This window comes from Coenobita brevimanus, chromosome 92 (assembly GCF_032717465.1).
Source record: "Coenobita brevimanus isolate Jiangsu-jjx chromosome 92, ASM3271746v2, whole genome shotgun sequence".
NCBI classification, from domain to species: Eukaryota; Metazoa; Arthropoda; class Malacostraca; order Decapoda; family Coenobitidae; genus Coenobita; species Coenobita brevimanus.
Window position 1 is genome coordinate 16,429,096 of NC_137045.1, and position 24,533 is coordinate 16,453,628.

Consider the following 24,533-nt stretch of genomic DNA (forward strand, 5'->3'; position numbering starts at 1 on the left):
CCTTTTCGTGATAAAATATTCATTTGTTTTTCACGACCAACACAATTTTTTCCGACGTCCACTCACCTCTCCTGTCACTCATATTTGCGACAGAGTGCTACCCCTACCCCTCATTTTGCTATTTCCCCTCACCCTCATCTCATATTTTCGCAACAGAGCCCGTCACCACCTCCCTTCTCTCAATCCCCACCCTCAACTTTGCGAGCTTTCCTCCCCTGCACCCACCCCGACCCCTCACTTCCGTGACATAACCCTCACCTCCCCTAGAGCACGACACCCGACTCCCTCCCACCAAAACACACGACCATAAGTGGACCACCAGTGACGTCTAGGTGAACACACTTACGGCTAGATTTTCGCTATCTCGGGAGACCTCCTCTAGCACCTTGAGATAATTTTCCACATTAAACTTCATTCTTCTATTCACTGTTTCTGTATCAGCCTCATTCTTCCGTTTCTATATCAACTCATTCTTCTGTTGTTTTTATATCAATCTCATTCTTATGTTCTTTGTTTTTGTATCAACCTCATTCTTCTTTTCCGCTTCAAATCAGTCTCATTCTTCTTCTCCTCTTATATCGACACAAGCTACAGTAGTTACAAAAATACATTAATACACCAGTTACAGAAGGAGACTGGTAAGGAAGAAGTGCCAGGGAGTCTCTTTACCTGACAAGAAAGCGGCCTGAAGAGGTGTAAAAGCGTGAGGTAAGATACACAGGAAGTCTGTGAGTGCCTCCGCCAGCATCCCTTTCCTTAACGCGGCCGCTCTTTTAAACTACCGACATTTATTTTTAGTTTACTTATTCATTTATTTATTTATTGGTTAGAAATGTAAAAAGCATGTGTTTTTGTCTTTATTTTTCGAATGTACGTGTTTTTCTACGAGGCGCGGTATTATTATTATTATTTTAACAGGCATAAGGTATTATAGACGTTACTGTGTTAAAGGAATACTGGAGATAGTTTTAACTCGTCCAGTCGTGTGTTTATGAATTAGCCGAGAGAGAGAGAGAGAGAGAGAGAGAGAGAGAGAGAGAGAGAGAGAGAGAGAGAGAGAGAGATTCCTAGCAACGACAAAAACAGTGCAAGAAAAGTGTCATCGTTCGGAAGTCGTTAGTAGTTGCGGTCGTAGTAGTAGTAGTCACATCATCATTACTGAATTGTCCACGTAAAGTATGTCCGAATTGAAAGAACTGGTTTTAGAAAACTACGAAAATGCATAGTAATTCTCTGACTAGCGATACGAGTAAGTGACCCTCTCTTTCTCAGCCCATTCACCTATCCACCACCCACATCTCTCCCTCCCATCCACCACCTATACCTCTCCCTCCCATCCACCCACACCCGCCCACTCCTCTCCCTCCCATCCACTCATCCACCCATCACTCCTCTCCCTCCCATCCACCCAGCCACCTCTCCCTCCCATCCACCCAGCCACCACCCACACCTCTCCCTTCCATCCACCACCCACACCTCTCCCTTCCATCCACCATCCACACCTCTCCCTCCCATCCACCCACACCCGCCCACTCCTATCCCTTCCATCCACCCGCACCCACCCACTCATCTCCCCCTATCCACCCATCCACCACCTACACCTTTCCCTCCCATCCACCCACACCCACCCACTCCTCTCCGCCCACACCTCGAGACTGTTTGCGTAGCGGAAGGTGCTATTGCTGGCTGATGTCGGTCCTCCTTTGTGCGTGCGTGCGACTGAGTGTGCGTGAGTGTGTTTGCGTGCGTGTATGTTATCTCCGCAAACACTTCCCACACTCACAAACACCCTCTCACATTTAAGGGTAGACTAATATTTTCCTATTTCTTTCCCCTCCTTCGCAACAATATTGATGGGAGTTTGTGATAGGAGATTTTGACTATAACTCTATTTATTTTTCAATATTGCCGCTCTCAAAGGAATTTATTTTTACCTCTGCCCAGTTGAAAAAATATTGAGAGAAGATTGAGTTAGTTTTTTCCTTTTTGGCACTTGACCTCTTCGTTCTACATTTTTTTCTTTTTTCGTTCTTTTATTTTTTCTTTTTATTTTTTTTTCCTACCTGGAGATAATACTGTGCATTTTTTTCACGAGATTGGTTTGGTTTCTCCTCCTTTATATGGAGTAAGCAAAATTCAGTCCTTGAAGCAAAATTAAATCGATTGGTTGTAGGAAGATGAGACAGACAGACAGACAGACAGACAAAAAAGAAGCAAAAGAGTGGATTTATTCCACTGAAGAGGTTAAGTTTTGCTTTAGTCACCCAGAATACTTTACTCAGTTTCGGTGTGGCTTCTCGTTTTGTGTGGCTTAACGAAATTCAAATCCCCAAACTGTTCCCCCCTGTACCAGCTGGAATTTGATCCCGCGACTGTAGTGGTCGGTGGTAACCCACTTAGTGTAATGGTACTCTGTTTCAGGGTAGCTCTGCACTGAGTGACAAGCCAAATAATTTCCTGTAAACCAGGAAATCATATAATACGCTAGGTGGTAACCTTATAACCAACCAACACGAGTTCCCTGTGTGTCAACAATTGGGTTACCTGAGGCTTAGTGTCCCTTCCCAGAAACAGCTAACTAATAATGCAGACAAGAAGCCTCGGACCAGGACTGACCAACAGGTGACGACTAAAGACCGAACAAACGACATGGTACAGATTGCAACATGGAATGTGTGGGGTGCGAATGATGAGGTGAAAGAGAGAGAGATTGTCCAGGTGCTTGAGTGTGCAAAGGTGGACATATATGGATTACTGAAACTAAATGGAGAGGTGAGATTGTGAAAGAGTGGGAGTATGGATGGAATGTATGCGCGGGCGTACGTGAGAATGAGATGGCAAAAGAGGGAGTACGTATTGTTGTGTGCAAGAGATGGAAGGAGAATATAAGAGTTGGTTCAAGGATTGTGTGGGAAAGATTGAAAGTAGGACTACAAGTGTGGGCGATTGTGTGTGCGTATGAGCCAACGCAAGATCATGCAAGCAAAGTGAAAGAAGAGTTTTGGGCAAATGTGGAATCGTGCATGGAAAAGTTTGAAAGGAATGAGAGAATGTTTTTTGATTGGAGATATGAGTGGAAAAATAGGAAATGGGTAGGTGGATGGCGTAGCTGGTGAGTGGTGTGTGCCTGCAGATGTGGATGAGAATGGCAGTGCTCTAGTGGACATCTGCGTGGGATGGGGTTGGTGATAGCTAATACCCTCTTTAGGCACAACCTTATACGTAGGTATACGTGGCGAGTGATGAGATGGGTGGGTGATGAACTGAATGAACGAAAGGCAAAGACTGATTATGTGTGTGCGGATGACAGATTGAGAAGGTATGTAATGGATGCAAGAGCATACAGGGGTTGGGGGAGTGGACTTTCTGACCACCACTTGGTGGTGGTGAAAGTCAGGGTCCAAATGCAGTGGAGGAATAGATGGAGGGAAGAATAGGAGGACGTAGTCCATACAAGGAGGATATATAGGTTGCAAGTGGATGAAAAAAGGCAGAATATAAAAGAGAAATGGAGGAGCGATTGGGTTAATATGATTTGGAGCAGATGGGGGACGTGGAAAGTGCGTGCAAGATATTCACAGAGAGTTCTGCACAGCATGTGAGGTGATGTGTGAGGTGAAGAGAAGATGAAAGGAGGTGCAAGGAACAGCTTGGTGGAATGAAGAAGTGAAACAAGCTGTGACACAAAAGAAGAAAGCATATAGTGAGTGGCTGGGAAGAAGAGGCATGGAGGATGTTGAGAGAGGGAAGGCAGACTTATATGCAGAGAGGAAGAGAGCGGTGAATAGATTAGTAAGAAGAGAGTGGATTAGGGATTTGGAAGGAATTTGAGTGTAAAGTGGAGGGAATGTAAGAAAATGTTCTGGAAAGAGGTAAAGAGAATTAGACAGGGTGATAAAGAAGTTAGTCGGGGAGTGAAAGTTAAAAATTGTAGATTGCTAGTGAAGAAGGGAGAAAAAGTGAGCAGATGGAGAGAACACTTTAAGGAACTGTTAAACATAGAGAATGAAAGTAATGCGAGTATAGGTGGTTGGGGAATGGCTGGGAGAAGGAGGGAGGTGAGAAGGGAGGAAGAGATCAGTAGGATGGAAGTAGTGGAAGCAATGAAGAAAGTCAAAATGGGGAAAGACCCAGGAATTGATGGAGTTTGCGATGAAATGCTGAACATGGGGGAGAGATAATTGTAGAATGGATATGGAAGATGTGCAGATTGGCCTGGGACGATGGTATTATTCCCTTGTACAAAGGAAAAGGGGAAAAAGAAGTGTGTGGTAATTATAGGGGCATTTGCATTCGTAGTGGAATAGGAAAAATATATGGTAGGGTCTTATTGACAGAGATAGGGAAATAACAGAGGAGTTAGTGGAGAAGAACAAGGAGATTTTAGGAAGGGAAGAGGTTGTGTAGATCAGATAGTCATTCTTATGTCGTTAGTGGAAATGTTTTCAGAGAAGGGAAAGAGGTTGTGTGCGACCTCCATGGATTTTTATAAAGCATATGACAGGGTGGATAGAAAAGGAATGTGGAAAGTATTAAGAATATATGAAGTAAATGGGAAGTTGCTGAATGCCGTAATGAATGTGTATGAGGGTGCTAAGGCTGCAGTGTGTGTGGATAGTGAACTGGTAAATTTTTCTGTTTGAAGGTTAGATTGAAATATGGATGTGTCATGTCTCCATGGTTGTTCAATCTGTATATGGATGGGGTTATAAAAGAGAGACAAAGTAGGGCAGTGGATGTTGGAGCTGCCCTAATGAGAGAGGGCAGCATTTGGAAACTTCCTGTGCTATTGTTTGCAGATGATACTGTGTTATCAAGTGAAGACGAAAGCGAACTGCAAGGCTTGGTGAATGAAATTGGGAGAGTGTGTAAGAAACGAAGTCTAAAGGTGAATGTAGGGAAGAGTACAGTTACGGTCTTCGAGAGAAATGAAGTCACTGAATGTACAGCGAGGTTGAATGATGAGGAAATAGAAAATGTGAGTGCATTGAAGTACGTGGGTAGTGTGATGAGTAAGGATGAAGGTTTGGAGGATGAAGTGCTTGAAAGGGTGCAACAAGGAAGAAAGGTTGTCATTTCTTTGAAAGCAGTGATAAGAAACAAGGGAGTGAGCATGGAAGTAAAAGAGTCGATGCATGATGGTATTGTGATACCAGCTCAAACGTATAGAAGTGAAGCTTGGATCTTGTTGGAAGGACACAAGTCGAGAGTGAGAGCAGTGGAAATTAGTTATTTGAGAGGAGCATGTGGAGTTACATGGAGAGACAGACTGACAAAAGAGGAAGTGAAGGAGCGTTGTGGTATGGATGTGGACGTGATAGAAAACTTTAGGAGAAATACATTGAGGTGGTTTGGCCGTGTGAAGAGGATTGAGAGCGAGAGACTAACGAAGAGAGTGTATGTGAGTGAAGTGGAGGGGGGGAGAGGGAGGGGGAGGCCAAGGATGAGATGGAGGGATGGAGTGGAGAGGTATATGAGAGAGAAGGGTGTGAGCTGGGAGCAGGGTAGTGAAATAGCGGGGGACAGGCCGACATGGAGGCGATTTGTTTGTGGCCATCCCTTACGTGAAGAAGGCGTCTGGCAGTAGATAGATAGATTGACTTTATGACTTTCGGTCCATTCCTCTGTTTTACATCAAAGTTTCTATTTCAAAACAGAGGATGGTGGCAGTGGGAGATATGGGAATAATATATGGGACAGTGAGAGAACATGGAAGTGGAGTGAAATATGGAGAGAGAGAGAGAGAGAGAGAGAGAGAGAGAGAGAGAGAGAGAGAGAGAGATGGGACAGTGAGAGAACATGGAAGTGGGGTGAAAAATGGAGAGAGAGAGAGAGAGAGAGAGAGATTCCAATATTCTTGTAGCCTGAATTTCACCCACAACTGGATATTACGTTTTATTACAAAGTCCATGTCGAGCAAAGACAGTTGTATCCCCCAATATTCCCACACTTTTCCTCACACTGGCAAACATCACACTCCCAGCATGCCACTAAACACTTCTTGTGCCTGTCTGACTGTATGTTGTTGTATATGTCCGTATCTTTCCATTTGTGCATCCATCCATGTATCTGCCTTCCTTACCTACCTACCAACCTACCTACAGTACATACATACATACAGTACATTCGTACCTACATACCTACCTAACAACTACATACACGAGTATATACTTTACATACATTCTTACCTACCTGCAAAAAACACACCTAATTGCCTGCCAAGATACCTACCTGTGTTTATCTACCCATCTGTTTATATGTCCATAGATAAACAGATACGGTAGATAGGTAGGCAGATATTCACTTCCCTTACCTGCTTCTTCCACTTCATCCTGCGGTTCTGGTACCATGTCTTGACCTGCAGCTGCGTTAGTCCCAGGGCCCTAGCCAAGTCCAGCCTGTCGGGGGTGCTTAGGTATTTCTGGGCCTCGAACCGTCGCTCCAGCCCGGCCAACTGAAGCTCTGTGGGATATGGCGTGGTTAGAGGGGGGGGGGGAAGATATATCAACACGAATAGCAACCAAGGAAACGGAAGGCTGACGTGGGGCCATTTTTTCCCCGGCTCAGGAATTTATCTTTAAACACCTCTGCCTTGAAAGTGTATACCTGCCTTTGTCACCTTAATCCTCTCTCTTATTCATTCTCTCTTCTGTGTATGCAAACTCAGTCGATATCTTGAAGGTCTAAGTAACGTACTAGTGGATATTGATGTGTAATAAGTGGATAGTGATCTGTAACAAGTGGACATTGACCTGTGACAAGCAGATAAGGATAACAGAAAGCTTAAGGAAAGATGTAAAAAGCCTCCTGATAACACTTGAATATGAACCAGCAATCATCACACTTCCTGAACGGAGCTAATGACACTTGTTTATGGTCTCGTTTTGTAAGAATAAAAATGCCTTAAACATCGCACGTGGGAGAGCGTCGTGTTATTCATCTGGGAGGGAATTTGTGGAGCTAAGACGGCTTAGGGAAGAGGGGAGAAGAGAGAGAAGGGAGGGAAGAGGGAAGAGAAGGGATGAGGGAAGAGGGGAGAGAAGGGATGAGGGAAGAGAGGGGATGAGAGATGAGGGGAAAGAAGGAAGAGGGGAGAGGGTAGGAGGAGGGGAGAGTGGTGAAGAGGGAGGGAAGTGAAAGGAGAGGGGATGGAAGTAGAGGGAGAGGACAGAGGGAGGAGGAAGGGAAGACTGAACAATGATGAGGGAAGGAAGTGGAAAGAAAGAGGAAGAGGTAAGGAAGTGAAGGGAGAGGGGAGGAGGGAGGATAGCGTCTGGGGCGTGTGAGGGGAGGAGGAGGAGGGAGGAGAGGATCAAGAGGGGTCTGAGGGGATGGGAGTCTGTAGGAGGTTAATATGACGAGGGATGCTAGAAAGGGACACCTTCATATAGCGGCGCCGATAAAACCAGGCGGCTCCACTGCCTGGCTATGCAAACGTCCCTTATCCGCTGAAAGGAGGATGGTGGAGTGCAGGAGAAGACCATCTAAAGCTTGCAGTCCACCGGGTTCACATTTCAGATTATGAAGCCACAAGAACAACAGCAAGAGAACGAGGAGAGAGGGGGGGTTTGGGTGGGAGGAGGTGTGGGAACTTAAGAGGAGGGGGGTTTGGTTGGGAGGAGGTGTGGGAACTTAAGGGAAGAGTACGGAAAGAAAGAGGGAGGGGGACTGGAGGTGCTCAGGGAAGGTTGGGGGATTGGGGAAGTGTGGGATGATGAGAATGATATTTGGGTTGTGGAGGGGGAGGGGGCCAGGGGGAAAGAAGGGTGGAGGAGTTGGAAGGGGTGTGGAGAAGAGGGGAGAGTCTGGGGAGTGTGGAACGGGGAGGGGAAATGAGGGCAGGGGGTAGGAGTGTTGAGAGGGGAGGAGGGAGTAGGAGATTTTTCTATTCAAGTAGGCTTATGGGATTCCAGAAAAAGATGGTGGTAAAACACACACACACACACACACACACACACACACACACACACACACACACACACACACACACACACACACACACACACACACACACACACACACACACACACACACACACACACACACACAGACCCGCCTCAAGTTGTTTATTTCCCACTTTATGAATGTTTAAAGCGAAAATCCTCTTCACGGTGAGGGTGAAGAGAGACGTGTATGCTTATGAAGAAAACAGAAAGAGGTCTTTTCTATATATATATTTTTTTTTTCATAATGTTCTCACATCTGAAAGGCGCTTATTTATTTATTTATTTATTTAGATATTTATTTATTTAAGAAGTATATAGGAATGTTGATAAGGCAACGGAACTAACAGTGGATCGAGCCAGTTGGAAGAATTTTGTACCAAAGAGTGTGCGAAAATGGTTTGGCACCCTTGTTTCTGTGTGTGTGTGTGTGTGTGTGTGTGTGTGTGTGTGTGTGTGTGTGTGTGTGTGTGTGTGTGTGTGTGTGTGTGTGAGCTAACAAAAACCAGACCTCTGACACTCACTTAACTGTGAGGATTAAGAGATTGTGTGTGTGTGTGTGTGTGTGTGTGTGTGTGTGAGAGAGAGAGAGAGAGAGAGAGAGAGATGAAAAACTGTGAGGCAAAGAAATTCAGAATAATGAAGAGACTATGCATAGCAGAGAAAATGTGGTTGTAAAAACGATAATTGGCTGAGAGAGAGAGAGACAGACAGACAGACAGACAGACAGACAGACAAAGACAGACACAGACAGAGAGAGCACTTTTTTCAAGCTTTCTCCCCATCATTCCCGTCTTCCTCCTCCCCTCTCTTCTGCCCACCAGAGTCTATCTTTGTCTCCCCTCTATTTCTCTCCTTCCCTAATTTCTGCCCTCCTCCCCTTTCCTCTCACCGTTCTTACTCTTCTTCTCTTATTCTCCATTTCCTTTTCCCTTCCTCCATCCTCTATTGCTCTCGTCTTTCCCTTTCCTTCGTCCTTCTCCTCATCTCCTCCCTCCCTTCCCCTTCCCTTCCCCTTCTCCTTTCCTTCCTCTCCTCCTTTCCTTCCTCTCCTCCTTCCCCTCCCCCAAGTCAGTCCTAGATATATAACAGTTCTCCATGGACTTACTGGTCTTGTCATGCACCTCTCCTCTTTTCATTCCCTCCTTCCTTCTACTTCTTTTCTTTATCCTTCCCACTATCCTTCTCTCCTTCCTTGTCCTCCTTACCTCCTTCTCTCCTTCTGTCTTTCCATCTGCTCTCCTTACCACTCCTCTTGTTCCTCTTTTCCCATCCTCCTCTCTCAGCACCTCACATTTTTTCCTCTCATCTCTTACCTTCCTCATTTTTTATTTGTTGTCTCCTCTCTCATACTCTATCTTCAGTGGCCCATCGTAGCACACACACACACACACACACACACACACACACACACACACACACACACACACACACACACACACATCGATATTTCTGTCCTACCGGTAAACACAGTCCTTGACCTCCTACACTTCTTGGTGGACGTGTCGGGCAGTGCTGATGGCCTGGTCCGTACGTACACAGGCACGGGCACAGGCACGGCGGGGCTGGGAGGGCGGGCTTGGGCAGAGGCCGTGCTGGGGCTGGTCACCTCGTAGTCTGGGAAATTAGAGAACAAGAGATGGACTTTGATTTATTTGTAAACGTGGATCGTTAAGGAAAACGGTAAATTTGTTATTCTATGTTCATCCCAAGAGCACGTTTTAAATAAAGAAAATAAATCCGTAAAAAAATAAATCAAAATGCACGTTTCCGATATTATGCTTCCGCTACAATGCGATTTTGACTTCGAAAGGACCTAAATGTCCTCTCTTAATGAGAGAATTAACGTGGATTAAGATCTAAATGTATCCCGTCGTCGAAGGGAAGTAGAATTAATTTCAAGTGGACTCTAATTAAACCCCGGGAGAGAGAGAGAGAGAGAGAGAGAGAGAGAGAGAGGAAGCTTGCCCTGGGCCGGACAAGACCTGGCTGTTTAATGCACCTGGCTAACCACTAATTGCTTGAAAACTGACCTCGTGAAATCTTTTAAGTGGGGAAGGGAGGAGGGAGTAACTGGATTTCTAAAGCCTTGTTCCCCTATGCGGCGTGTGAGATCTTTTGACGGTGCTTGAAAGAAATAAAGAACACTACTATGAAATGAAGGTCACAGTAGGTTGCGCGTGTTATGACGAGTTATTTCACCTTGTAGCCACACTTTGTATCCCCCATGCAGCCCTTCCACGTAGTCCTCCAAAATAGCCTCTCGGTCTTCATGTAGCCTTCAAAATATCTCCACTCTTTAGCTCTCCAGACAGTCCTTACCCCCTCAGCTTAGTCCCACCCTTTAGCCCCTCCAAACACCATCTATATTGTAGCCTTCCAATAGCCCCACTCTGTAGCCCGTCTTGTAGTCCTCAACACATTACCTAGCCCCTCAGTGTAACCCCACCCTGTAACCCCACTCTGTAGCCTTCTAAGTAGTCTCCAAATAGTCTCCTCTCCACGTAGCCTCCTTGAGCGTCTCTGGCCTAACTTTTGAGCTGGTGTAATTAAAAGGGGAGTCGAGTTACCTCCTTGTTTACACGTCAGAGGGGAGAAGAGAGGTGTTGGTCACTGGAATATACCTTGAGAGAGAGAGAGAGAGAGAGTGTTTCTATTTGTGTGTGTGTGTGTGTGTGTGTGTGTGTGTGTGTGTGTGTGTGTGTGTGTGTGTGAGTACGTTTATGTGTGTATGTGTATGCGCGTGTACGAAAAAAAATTACACTCCCAAACTCCCAAAGAAACTCCTTCCCTCTTCATGAGCAAAATATCGCTTCAAAGTTCAATATCTGATCAATGACGGAAAATACACACGCCAATACCATCCAGTCTCCCGACCCCTAATGGCACAGTCATATCCAGCAAATCCCATATTGTTTTTAGGCCATTAGTTGGAGATGGAATGTGTGGGTGTTGAAAACTGGGGCAGGCGGAGTGAGTGGTATCATTGGTGGGATTTGTGTGTGTGTGTGTGTGTGTGTGTGTGTGTGTGTGTGTGTGTGTGTGTGTGTTTTGAGAATGAATTTGACTTGCCTCTGCTACACACACACACACACACACACACACACACACACACACACACACACACACACACACAAAGTATATAATGAAACTGTCAGATATGATGTGAACATGAAAGGGTTCAGATTAACTTTTCAGGCTTCAGGTAAATATTCCAGACCAATTAGATATTTCAGGCTTCGTGTGAATGTTCCAGGCTATCGATAAATATTCCAGGTTTTAAGTAAATATTCCAGGCATCAGGTAAATATTCCAGGTTTCATGTGAATATTGCAGGCTTCAGGTGAATATTTCAGACGCACAGGTGAATGTTCCAGTGAGCTAGCTTCCTGAAAAGTGAAAGAGGGAGAGAGAAAGAAACGGAGAGGCCGTCTGGTGCAGGTGAGGTGAGGTGGAGGCAGGCTTTTACGTTAGAGAGAGAGAATGAATGAAAAAAAAATATCGTCCGTGGGTAACCAAAGGAAGGTATAAGTGAGGCGGGAAATGAAAGTGTGATTGAGAAAGTGAGATTTGTGTGTGAAAATGAGAGACAGACAGACAGACAAACACAGACAGGCGGACAAACAGAGACAAATAAATGGGGACGGATGAAGAAAAAATAAGTTAGACAAATCGACAGAGTGAAGGGAGGGGTGGGAGAGCAGAAGCAGAGAGAGAGAGAGAGAGAGAGAGAGAGCGAGCGAGCCTGGGAGTGACAGTGAAGGCAGTAGGAATAATTCAGTGACACAGCCATCATAAAAAGCCTGATTGTTTTCCAGAAGCAAGAAAAAAAAGAAAAGCAAGAATGAAAGAAAAAGAAAATATGCAGAGAGAGAGAGAGAGAGAGAGAGAGAGAGAGAGAGAATAGAGGAATGAAAATTTTTAAGAAAGTAGAAAAAATGTAATTGTGTGTGTGTGTGAGAGAGAGAGAGAGAGAGAGAGAGAGAGAGCACTTGTTGGCATTCTCGTGCCGTGTTATTTTTTGCCAACACTGACAGCTAACACGCCACCTCTCTCTCTCTCTCTCTCTCTCTCTCTCTTTTAATCCAGTTCTAAATTTTTTAAATAGCATAACTCTTCCTTATCTATCCAAGAAGGTATCATAAGGTTGTGAGGTTTGTGAATCCATTTAACTTGTCTAACACACGCTTTCCTATTTTTGTCTATCTCTATCTGTCTATTTATCTCTCTGTCTGTCTGTCTCATACATACATGATAAATATATATAGATAAATAGATAGATAGCAACAGATAGATACATATATTTAGCTATATCTGTCAGTATATGTCCATCTGTCTGTCATTTTGTCATGTCCACCTCTGTCTAATTATATTCTGGTCTATCTGTATTTAGTCCATCGATCTACCTACCTTCCTTCCTTCCTATCCCACACTCGCTCACTCACTCACTCTCTCCCCTCCTTCTACAGACAGGCTACACGCTTCAATTTGCTTCTCGCTCTAAGGAACCCGCTAGACCCAGAGAACTTCGGTATTTTCACAAGCTTTCGTTCGGTCCTCGGAATTTTGTGAAGAGGTGGGAAAAAAAGTGTTCGCTGATTTAACAATGAGAAAGAATAGACGCAGATTCCGTGATGATGGTGGTGATGATGATGATGATGATGATTGTTGTTGTTGTTAGTAGTAGTAGCAGTAGTAATAGTATCGGTATTATTATTATTATTATTATTATTAAGGCCAGACTGCCTAGAAAGGACTGCAAGACCATGATTCTCTCTCTCTCTCTCTCTCGTTTCACCTCCTTGCTTCATTACTCCCTTCATGTCTCCTCCCATTATCCTCTCTGTCGTTTCACCTCCTTGCTTCATTACTCCCTTCATGTCTCCTCTCATTATCCTCTTCCCCTTTCTCTTCACTCTCTCTCTCTCTCTCTCTCTCTCTCTCTCTCTCGTTTCACCTCCTAGCTTCATTACTCCCTTCATGTCTTCTCATATTATCCTCTTCCCCTTTCTCTTCGCTCTCTCTCTCTCTCTCTCTCTCTCTCTCTCTCTCTCTCGTTTCACCTCCTAGCTTCATTACTCCCTTCATGTCTTCTCCTATTATCCTCTTCCCCTTTCTCTTCGCTCGCTCTCTCTCTCTCTCTCTCTCTCTCTCGTTTCACCTCCTTGCTTCATTACTCCCTTCATGTCTTCTCCTATTATCCTCTTCCCCTTTCTCTTCGCTTTCTCTCTTTCTCTCTCTTAAAAGAAAAAAAAAATAACTTTCCAAATCCACTCCTTTTTAATAAGCAAAAATCTCTCCAGGGTTCACATCATCACCACAATTTTGAAGTGGACGAGGAAAATTATCTCGCTTGATGGATGAGAAAAAAATTATATATAGTTTGACGCAATTGTGGGTTTGTGTGACTGAGTGTGGAGTGATGTTCATTTTCATTTGAGAGGATGATGAAATGGTGGTGGTTTGTGTGTGTGTGTGTGTGTGTGACGAAGGACTGTACTGTAGTGTAGTCAGGATAAAACTAAGAAAAAAAAAAAAAGGATTGTGGAGAGGGATGTAATTAATAACTATCGAGTAAACAAAAGCATGAGAAGTATAGCCTATGCGTGAGAGAAGATTCGGGATGATGACGTGTATATACAGTATGTGTGCCGCCATCTGCTGCGAGTGAACAGACTGCTTTGCCCCAGGTAATGAACTGTTTAGGCTGTGTTCAGATTCGGATGCATTTAAAAAGAGGCTTCTCCCCATTCTAATCCATAGCAGATAGGTATAGTAATAGGTGACACACTCCTCCCTAGTAGAGAGGTCCGGCTTCATATCTTTATCACCTCGTCATGGTACTCAAAGACACACATCTCACCGACAGACGAAAAAAATAAAAATCTCCGGGTCTCCCCTCTTATTTGCATTTTCCTTAATCATCGTGTGTTTTCTTTGGACGTCGCTGTGATGTTTCCTCTGATTTTCCTTTTACTTTTCGTTTGATATCGTTTTTAATTCATATAGCTTCGTTAACTTTCTCAATTTCCATTCATTTTTCATTTTCTTTTTGCTTTCCTGTTTTACATCTGTTTTCATTTTAATTTCCTTTTCCCATTTTCTTCTACTCTTCACTTTTCATTCCTTTAATTTTCGTGTTGTTTTGCCTCCATGTCACTTTGAAGCTAGTGGACTGCACACACACACACACACACACACACACACACACACGTGCAAATTAAAGCCATTTTGATTAAACACTGTGACACCAACATTTAATTAAGGTATAGGGTGAGGGGTAGGGAAGGGGGAGGGAGGGAGGGAGGGAGGCAGGGGGAAGGAGTGGGGGCAAGAGGGGAGGTGGAATAGTTGGTTTAGGGAAGGAGTGTGAGATAGGGATGGTGGGGGATGGTGTTGAGGAGGGAGACGGAGGACGGGAGTGGGGGGAAGAGAAGGGATGGAGGATTGGGATGGCGAAGGATGTTGTCGGGGAGGTGGGGGAAGGAGGGGGACTGGGAGGGAGGTGATGGAAGGAGGAAGACAAAGGCCGGTAGGGAGACAGAAGGAAAGGGAGAGAAACAAGGAGGTAGGGGGCTGAGAGCCGTGAGGGGGAAAAGAGCACCGAGCCAACTAACTCGACTCTTTGAAGCTTAGAGGAAACAAGGACGAAGACAGGGAAGCACAGAGAGAGAGAGAGAGAGAGAGAGAGAGAGAGAGAGAGAGAGAGAGAGAATGGAAAAAGGAGAGGGGGGGAGAACAATACCGAACCAGAGCGAGGGGGAGGGGACGATAAGGGAGTTAAGAGAGAGGGGGAAGGGGGCTAGGAAAAAGGAGAGGAAATAAAGACAGAGAGAAGGAGTAATGGGGAACAAGTAATGATAGGTGAAGGAATGGGAAGAAAGGAGGGAGACAGGAGGAAGAGGAAGAAATGGGACGAGTAACAGAAGGGAAAGGGGGCTGGGAGGGATGTTAGAAAACGGAGAGAACAGGGAAGGGAGAAGGGGGACTATAACAAACTCAATTCACTCGACTCGTTGAAGCTTGACTCTGGCTCTAACACACACCAACACCACTAATTTGGGGGAAAACGCGGAAATGCCAGCAGTGATAATCGGCAATCGGAAGCGTAAGTACTGAAGGGGTGATGAAAAAGAAATAAAGCTAGGTGTAGGATAGGCAGGGCTCGTAACAAAGAGGATAATAATTACTTGCATGGGGCTCACTGCGGTAGGATAGGTCTGTTGTGTGTGTGTGTGTGTGTGTGTGTGTGTGTGTGTGTGTGTGTGCGCGCGCGCGACAGACAGACAGACAGAGAGACAGAGACAGAAAGATTTAGAAGTTGTGTTTCTTTCCCTCTTCATACCAGCATATCCGTGAATGACGTGTTTCCAGGGACATATTTACTCGCGGGTGTATATTTCTGCATGTATATGAATGTTTATATATTTTCATATTTACAAAACGCTTCCAGAAATTTTCATGGCTCTAATTAGGCCACTTGGGTTGGTGTGAGGGATGCTAATTGCGTCTCTCCTGCTAATGAAGCACTTCTGACCCTCTCTTGTATGTATTCCTAACACTCACTCACCTACTCGCTCACTCGCTCATTTACCCACACTCATTTACTCACTCCCAGTGAAGTATTCTGGCCCCTCCTTGTATATATTCCAAACACTCACTCACACTCACTCACTCACACACACACTTTCACTCATGTACACGTTTTCTCGTTTTCATATTTACTTCCTCTCATACTCTTACACGTACGGTACAAACTGAGGAGGAGGAGGAGGAGGAACAAGAAGAGGAGGAGGAAGAAGAAGAGGAGGAGAAAGGAAAGGGGAAAGCTGGGGGAGGCAGGGGAAGTCAGATGAAGGATAGGGGAAACTGGGAATGAAGAAAGGGAAAGGAGGATGAAGGAAAGGGGAAATGGGAGGAAGGGTGCATGGGAAAAAGGATGGGGAAGAGATTAGGGAAAGGATGATAGGGAAAGAGGGAAGAGGGAGGGGGGAGGGGAGAAAAGGAAGGATGGGGGGGAAGAAAGGGAAGAGAAGGAAAGAAGGGGAGGAGATAGAAAGAGAAAGAGAGAAGAAAGAAGGAGGGAAGAAAAGGAAAGAAAAATGGAGGTGATGAAGGAGGGAGGAATAGAAACGAAGGCGTTGGAGAAGGTGAAGAGGGAGGGAGGAGAGGTTAAGTGAGGAAATATGAGAACAGGAGGGAGGAAAGGATTAGGAGGAGTGGAGGGAGAATGAAGGGAGGGAGGCGGAGGGGGGGGGAGAGAGGGGAGTGAGCGGGGAGGCAAAAGAAGGAGGAGGGAAGGAAAAGAGGGGAACGAGAGAGGAGAGGAGAGAATGTGTGGGTAGGGAAGAGGGGATTGATGAAGAGGAGGATGAGACGTGGAAGGAAAGAAGGAGGATGGGGAGAACAGACTGAAGAAGACAAGGAGTTAGAAAAGGAAAGAGAGAGAGGGGGGGGGAGAGAGAGATTAACAGGGATGGAGGATATATAGGATTGTCCATTTATAACACTCCTTCTTCAGTCCGCCAGGTGAATTCTCTCGTGTTACGGGGACGGGTTGCTTAGCGTAATCAGTGTCCACCCTGCATCACTTATTCATTTACTACACCGTCACACCCGCACCCACGCCAGCAGACTGAGCCGTTCTCGCAACACATAAGGTACTACCAACTGGGAATGGGGTGCTCTTTACGGACCGTCCTCTATCAGACATCGACAAAGACCATCTGTGTGAAGGGGTGAAATAGACAAATATATAGACAAAGACCATCTATCTGAAGGGGTGAAATAGACAAATGTATAGACAAAGACCGTCTATCTGAAGGGGTGAAATAGACAAATGTATAGACAAAGACCGTCTATCTGAAGGGGTGAAATAGACAAATGTATAGACAAAGACCGTCTATCTGAAGGGGTGAAATAGACAAATGTATAGACAAAGACCATCTGTCTGAGGGGGTGAAATTGATAAAAATATAGACAGAGACCATCTATCTGTAGGGGTAAAATAGATAAAGATAATGATACAGACAAAGACCATTTCTGTGGGAGTAAAACAGATAAAGATGTAGACAGTGACCATACGTTAAAAAAAAAAAAAAAATCATATATTTTTAATGTTTTTCTCATGAATTTACAACACCAAAGTTAACTCGAGACTGAGGGTATAATGGATTCCTGCCGACTCTGTGCCTGAGGCCCACCCAGCGTTGCTAAGATGCAGTGGGGCGCAGTTGGAATGATAATAGTGTACAGTCGCAGTAAGAAGTTCCCCTCCACTGCACATCACGCTACAGGCAATGGGGTACGAGGGAGATTGAGAATGGGCTTATAATAGTAGTAGTAGTAATAATAGTAGTGGTGGTGATGGTGGTAGGAGTGGTAATAATAGTAGTGATAGTATTTATTATTATTATTATTATTATTATTATTTGGCAGTGAACACGCTTCGCCATTTTGGAATCACAGAAATGCAAAAATAACAAATGACTGCGGCTCTTGTGTACTCGTGTATGTAAATGTGTGTATCTGTGTATGTATGAGTGTATCTGTATGTATGTACTTATGCATGTATTTACGTGTATGTGTATGTGTATTTATTTTTAATCCTTTTTTTAGTGTAATAAAGATTTATCCCTTTTTTAGTGTAATAACAAAAAAAATCGACAGTATTAAAGTCAGGGCAATTTTTTTTTATTTTTTTTATTTTTTTTACTACATCTAATGCTCCCTCACTTTCCCCAGAATTAATGTTGAGCTGTGAGTGTGTGTGTGTGTGTGTGTGTGTGTGTGTGTGTGTGTGTGTGTGTGTGTGTGTGTGTACTATAGTATAATGGGAGAGCCTCATTTTTTTAGTGAATAATTTACGTGAAGATTGTATAAACATAAATTAACCATTAGTTTTATACGTAAAGTGTTACAGCCTGGTTTTACCTTGTACTTTCTCGAAAATATATTCTGAGTATATCCTCTAATTTTTAAAAGACTAAACACCACTTATTTTTCCGAAAATGTATTTTATTTACAGAAAGTGATTTATTTCATGTGACTTGTTTTAATTATATTCATTTTTTTTCCCATGATGTATAATTTAGAACGGCCGTACTAGATCCCGTAAGATGGATAATTAGATAGATGATTATAGGCAAGCAAATAGATAGACAAAATAGTAGTCTTAATAAACTAAATTTGGTTGAACTAAAATGAGTGTTACGTATATGTTTTTTCTGTTTTCCACCAATTCTTCTTAGGCGCTCTAATAAAGTGCGCTAAATTTTTATTAATGGTTATGGAGAGAGAGAGAGAGATTGTGTATGGTTTGTGTGTGTGTGTGTGTGTGTGTTGTGGTTCAAAGCGCACACCGCCCTTCCCTGTGAGGCGTGGTTGCTGGGAAATATCCACACCACACTACATCACATCACACCACACCACACCACATCACATCACACCTCCGCAACTCCATACTGCCACATCACCACACAGCACCATCATCACATCCACACCATACCTCAGTACCCCCACAGCTTAATGCAACCACATAACCATACCACACAACTACACCACACCACCACCACACCACAACAACTCCATACCACCACATCACCACACAGCACCATCACCACATCACACCACACAGCACCGTCGCCACATCACACCACACAGCACCTTCACCACATAACACCACACAGACAACCTACCACACACGACTCTCCTTCCCATTGAGGTGCGGTTGCCGGGAGAGCTCCACACTACCACCACACACGCAGCTCCACCACATTTTCACATCCCAACACTCCCCTTCCACTACCACAACACCGGAGAGATTCAGGTTTTCGTGTTTTCATATTTAGTATAATTTATTCAGTAGTTATAATAATACTCTAGTGTGTTTAACCTAACAAAGATTCCTAACCCCTTCCAGCTCAATTGATGGCTAGGTGCTGTCAGATTGAAGGATTGATTTAACTCGTAACCAAGGAGACTCATTCCTGCTTCATAACTTACTTTTACCTGACAAAGATCATTAACCCCTCATAGCGCAGTTGATGACCAAGTGTTTATTTGACTAGTAACCAAGGAGACTCGATTATCAAATTTCATGCAACCACAACTATAGCTCTTTTACTTAACTTGGCCCAGTTTTTCGTCCTGTTGAAGCTAAGTGACCGAAAAAAATATCCGAGCATTACCACTCTCCATTATTTTCATAGCACTTCTTCGTGACCACCGCCATATTCTGTCATCCCGTCTTAGAGCTCAACATTCAAGATGGAGAGATGGCAATTTTAGGCCAATTTAGAGTAAAAAGAATATAGGTGTTTAATTTTCGGGAGTTGCCCGTTCCCGTCAGATGATAACAGAAAATGGAATAACAAATATTAAAGCATCATCTGTTCATAATGGCTGGAAGTTTTTTTTTTATTTTTTAACATTGAAATAAAGAAGATATAAAAACCCACATTTTCCTGGCAGAGGTGTTAATGTATTTTAATGTATCATCTATGTGTGAGGAAGACTTATTTTTTATATTGAATTTTGACTCATTTGAAAAATGATAAAAATGTTTCGAATGATTCCATATATGAATGTTACCCTTCTCATCATCGGAACAACTCCTTGACTCGTATTCTTGTTGATTAAGGAGGCTCAGAAGCACCTTTTCTTTAGCGAATTGTTTTGCCTATTACACCTTACTCTCCTATTCTGTGTTATATTAATCCCCCTGACATCGCCATACTCTGCCTAAATAGCGTATAAAAGAATATTAACCAGCCATATCCAAAAATAAGTAACTAAGGAAGAGGTTCCATTGTTATTATTATTATTATTATTATTACTACTACTACTACTACTACTACTACTCTTATTATTGTTTCTGTTATTATTATTAATAGTAGTAGTAGTAGTAGTAGTACCCAATATTATTATTATTATTATTATTACCCAGTTTTATTATTGTTATGATTATAATGATGATGATGATGATGGTGATAATTTTCATTATTATTATTATTATTATTATTATGATGATGATGATTATTATTATTATTATTGCCTTATTTTCCTTTTTTTAGGGCATCGTCTGTTCCTTGTAATATGAACTACAAAAAGTGAATTGCCACTTTTATCACAAAAAAAAAAAAAAAAAATCCTTGAAAGAAAAAATATCACGCACAATAACATCCTGGTTGTGACATGACCAAAATTTTTAAAAATAATCTACGTGCAGTATGTTAAATGATTTCGTAAATAACAGTTATCAGTCAGTAAAAAATCTAATAGTCCACCCTGTTAATTTTCGTTTTTTTGTCACTATCATCTCATTTTCTATCATTGAAAAATCGTCTGATTGTTATAGAAAGGAGTAACTTTTTTTTTTTTTTTTTCGTATTTTGACTCCTGTGTTACAGAAAATGGGAAATAAAATGGATATACGTGATCATTTTTTGATGCGGTGTCAGGTCTGATTCTCTCTCTCTCTCTCTTTCAACAGAGAGAGAGAGAGAGAGAGAGAGAGAGAGAGAGAGAGAGAGAGAGAAATTACGTCCATTCGCGCCCCAGTAAAGCGATTATCAGGAAGTGTAATGTTTTGCGGAAGGAGAGGCAGGTGGGAGCGGACCGTCCATTGTTCTCTGGCACACCTTTTGATGAGGGGATACAGAAATTTGCATGCTGGAGAGAGAGAGAGAGAGAGAGAGAGAGAGAGAGAGAGAGAGAGAGAGAGAGAGAGAGAAAGAGAGACAGACAGACAGACAGAGACAGACAGACAGACAGAGACAGAGATGGGAGGAGGATGGAGGAGCGAAAATAATGTGTAAAGAAGATACAGAAAGATACACAAACAATAATAAATAGTTACGAGAGAGAGAGAGAGAGAGAGAGAGAGACCCCTGATTGTGGGCGCGTCCTGGCCAAATCCAATTATATTTACTACAACAAATATATACATACGCTGTTCTAGGCCAGAGAGCGAGGTGCGGGGAGGGGGGTGTAGGATAAATTATGAGGTGTATCTAGCAGGATGTGTAGGTGAGGATGCAAGTAGGACAAGGATGTGGAAGGGAGGTGGAGGATTGATCGTGAGGTGAGGATTGTGGATGATTTGGATAAGATTACAGGTACTAGAAGACTTAGAGAGGAGGTGGATCTGGATAAGGATGCGGAAGAAGGATTTAAAGATTAGTGATGCATCTGGATTAGATGTGAAATGTGCATAAAGTTAGAGAGGAGTAGAGAAGTATTTGGATGAAGGCTTATGGATGAGGCTGTTTTGGGTGAGGGAACTGATGGAGTGAAGAATGTGCAATGGAGTTAAAATGATCTTGAAGAGGGAGTCAGTGGAGAGAGAGAGAGAGAGAGAGAGAGAGAGAAATACAAGGTGGCGTGAAGAGCGAGCTAGAATGCACAATGATGTTTTGGAATTCTACCAGCTCCTTCCTTAACCCCTCTTGTACTCCCCTCAGCCTCCCCTATCTCCATCTCTCCCCTCTCACCATCTCTTCTCTTTCTCGCTTCCTCACCTTCTCTCACTCCCTCACCCCACTCTCATTCCCCACTCCTGTCTCACTCCATCCCATTTACCTCCCCCTCCATAAAATTCTAGCTCCTCACAGTTTTTCTTCATTCCCCCACTACTTTTTCACCCCCATCATATCAAACGCAACCTTTCTCCACCCCACTCCTTCTTCCTTTTCCTGCCATCCCCCCCTCCCCCTTCATCTAACCCCTCTCACCCCCTCCTCACCCCCACCATCCCCTCCTTCCTCTCTCCCTTTCCCACACCCCACCGCTTCACTTTAAACTCTTTTCACTATTTCATTCTCCACTCTCTCCCACCTATCCTACCTCCAACCACCCCTTTCACCCCCTCTTACCTCATCTTTACTCCCTCTTCACCTCACCCCCTCTTCCTCCCCTCACCCCCTTCTTCCCTGTACATAGTAGCTGAGATCTGGTAAATATTGAATGGCGACGCAACGCCTACCCTGTGTCTCATTTATGTTGGTGAAGTTGACAGGAGAGAGAGAGAGAGAGAGAGAGAGATCAGGTAGACAATGAGACCCTTCATCACGTAATATTCGTCTCCCCCTTCTCTCTCTCTCTTTCTCTCTCTCTCTCTGCCCTTTCATTTTCTTGCCCTTATTCCATCTTCTTCCTTTTCTCTCATTCTGTTATGTTTATCTCCCTCCTCCTCCTCCTCCTCCTTCCACTCTCTTCCATTCATCCTTCTCTTCCTTTCTCTCCTCATCAATTCTCATCTTTATTCTTCTTCCTTTCCTCCTTTTCTTGCCTTTATTCCATGATCTACTTCTTTTACTCCATCATCTTCATCTCCCTCCTCTTCCTTCTCCTCCTCCTTCTCATCTTCCTTTCCCTTCTTCCTTCTTCCACCCTCTTCCATCGCTTCCTCCCTCCTCCATTCCATCGTCTTCATCTTCCTCTTCCCCTCTTCCCTGCCGCCCCCGGACAGGTAAATCCAGACAGGTATATGCATAATTAATACCACTGTTACCTGCTACACCTGAACCACGTAACTTTCTCTCTCTCTCTCTCTCTGTTTATCTATCTGTTTGTGTGTCTGTATATATGTGTCTATCTGTCAGTCTTCCTCTGCCCTTCCGTCTGGCTGTGTGGCTTTGTATGTCTGTGTGTATGTGCCCGTCTCCCTACCTACCCACCTACCTATCTATTCATCCATCTATCTATCCACAAAAATCATAACACCACAGAAATAGACATAGGCCAGGTCGAGGGTATAAAACAAAGCGGCTTTTTTGTCTTCACTGATTGACACCCCATCGGAACACATCAAGCCCTGGATTTTTTCTTTCTTCACCAGCAAGAAGGTTAAGTCTATTGTCGTCCTCATCAAGAAAAATGTCAGCCTCCTTTGTTTTTGTTTTTGTTGTAGTATTTTTTTTTTCAAGGTGGATTTTTTCAGATTTTTCACAGGCACAGTTTTTTTCAAGGTGTATTTTTTTTTTTTTTTTTTTTTTTTTTTTTTTGAGAGAGAGGATTCTTTGGGCTTAATTGACGAGTGAATTGAAGTGTGGTCCATTTGATTTGGCTGACTTTGGGTTAGTTTCTCCTTCTGTCAGTTATTTTTCTTGCCTTCTCGACCCTATCTCATCCCATCCTTAGGCGGGAGAAGAGGTCTGGATGATGATGATGATGATGATGATGATGATGATGATGATGATATACAAAACAGTCGAACATTTATAATTGTTTGACCGATTTATTTCTCGTTTTTATTGTATTTATTTATTTATTTATTTATCTATTTATTTGTTTATTCTGGGTGGCAAAGGAAGGGTCGTAGCTCCTCTTCCATAGTGATTTGTTTTCCATATCACATCATCACTTTTTAGTATATCAGTCTTTTTAATTTCAATAGTGTGTGCCTCCATAGCATACCAAAGGATACCAAGGTGTAGCGTGCAGGATAAATCGCTAAGGAAGAGCTGTTACGCAGTCTCTAGAGCAAAAATAAAGATTCGTATACTTTGAGATGCCGCGACACACTGAATTTAAAAAAAAAAAAAAGTAGGAAAAGTAGTTGTAGTAACAGTAGTGGTGGTGGTGGTGGTAGTAGTAGTAGTAGAAATGAATGGAGATCGTAGTAGGAGAATACAGGTGAATGGACATGATTGTTTACCATATAACTTTACTAATACCGACTGACTATACATTAACCCCTTCAGTTCGGTGACGTAGGTTTATTTTATTATCCCAGCCAAGGAAGTTCTCATTTTGCTCTCTTTGTCTGTCTGGCTGATTGGCTGTCTGTCTGTCTGTCTGTCTCACCAATATCTGAAAAAGCTGTTTTGGTGAAATCGCATCAAATCTGGACTAATGATTGACAGGCATCAGAGGAACAAGTGATACAGTTTGGGGCGAAAAAGGTCAGAGGTCGGGGTCAGAAGAGGGGGATGGTGCTGCCTGGGAGAGGGTATGGGCTATCTGAGTGTTCTTGTTTTACTCTAGAATTGTTGATTGGTGGATTGATGGATTTTATGGGATTTGCTACTTCGTGTCGAGGTTTAAAAATGCTAAACTTTCCCTATTCCTGGCTCAAGAAAAATCAAAACAAGAGATAAAACCAGAAGGAAATATTCTTCTAACAAGGTGGTTGATTATACTCTTTTTCTTTTCTTTAATTTTTCGTCTCACGTCGGCATTGCGTTTTAGACTTTCGTTTAGTCTTCCTAAATGTTACGTCTCCCTTCGGCACTGCATATTATTTCATGTGTCAAATTATTTCCAAATTCGGGCCGAAGTATAAAAGGAAACCCCAACTCTCCGACCTTCTGGCTGACGCGGTGCGGCAGGAAACAAGAGACTCCAAAAATGGCTTCCCCAAACAGAGTCGATTATTGCCCGAGAGAGCGGCGGAATGTGATTATGCCCGAGTAATTTGTGAGCCCGGAGCTTCAAAAAAGGGGGGGAAAAAAGTCGCTTGGATGCAGTGGCTAATTAAGATGTGGCTAATTAAAGAGGAGAGGTCCAATAATCACACTTTAAGCGGCGCGATTTAATTCCTCCGCGTCTGGTGCTTTTTGGCAGCTTTAATGACGACCTGGATAAGAT

At 43.4% G+C, this 24,533-nt stretch overlaps 1 protein-coding gene across 1 annotated transcript in view; it reads right to left on the reverse strand.

Annotated features, from left to right (window-relative positions):
• Positions 1–24,533, reverse strand: part of LOC145412103 (uncharacterized) — a 41,211-nt gene that overhangs the window by 8,631 nt on the left and 8,047 nt on the right. Inside the window, exons 3-4 of the mRNA XM_080282020.1 lie at positions 9,405–9,560; positions 6,314–6,462 (exon numbers count right to left, since the gene is read on the reverse strand). Coding sequence (XP_080138146.1) covers positions 6,314–6,462; positions 9,405–9,560 — 305 coding nt within the window. The remainder of the gene's footprint in view (positions 1–6,313; positions 6,463–9,404; positions 9,561–24,533) is intronic.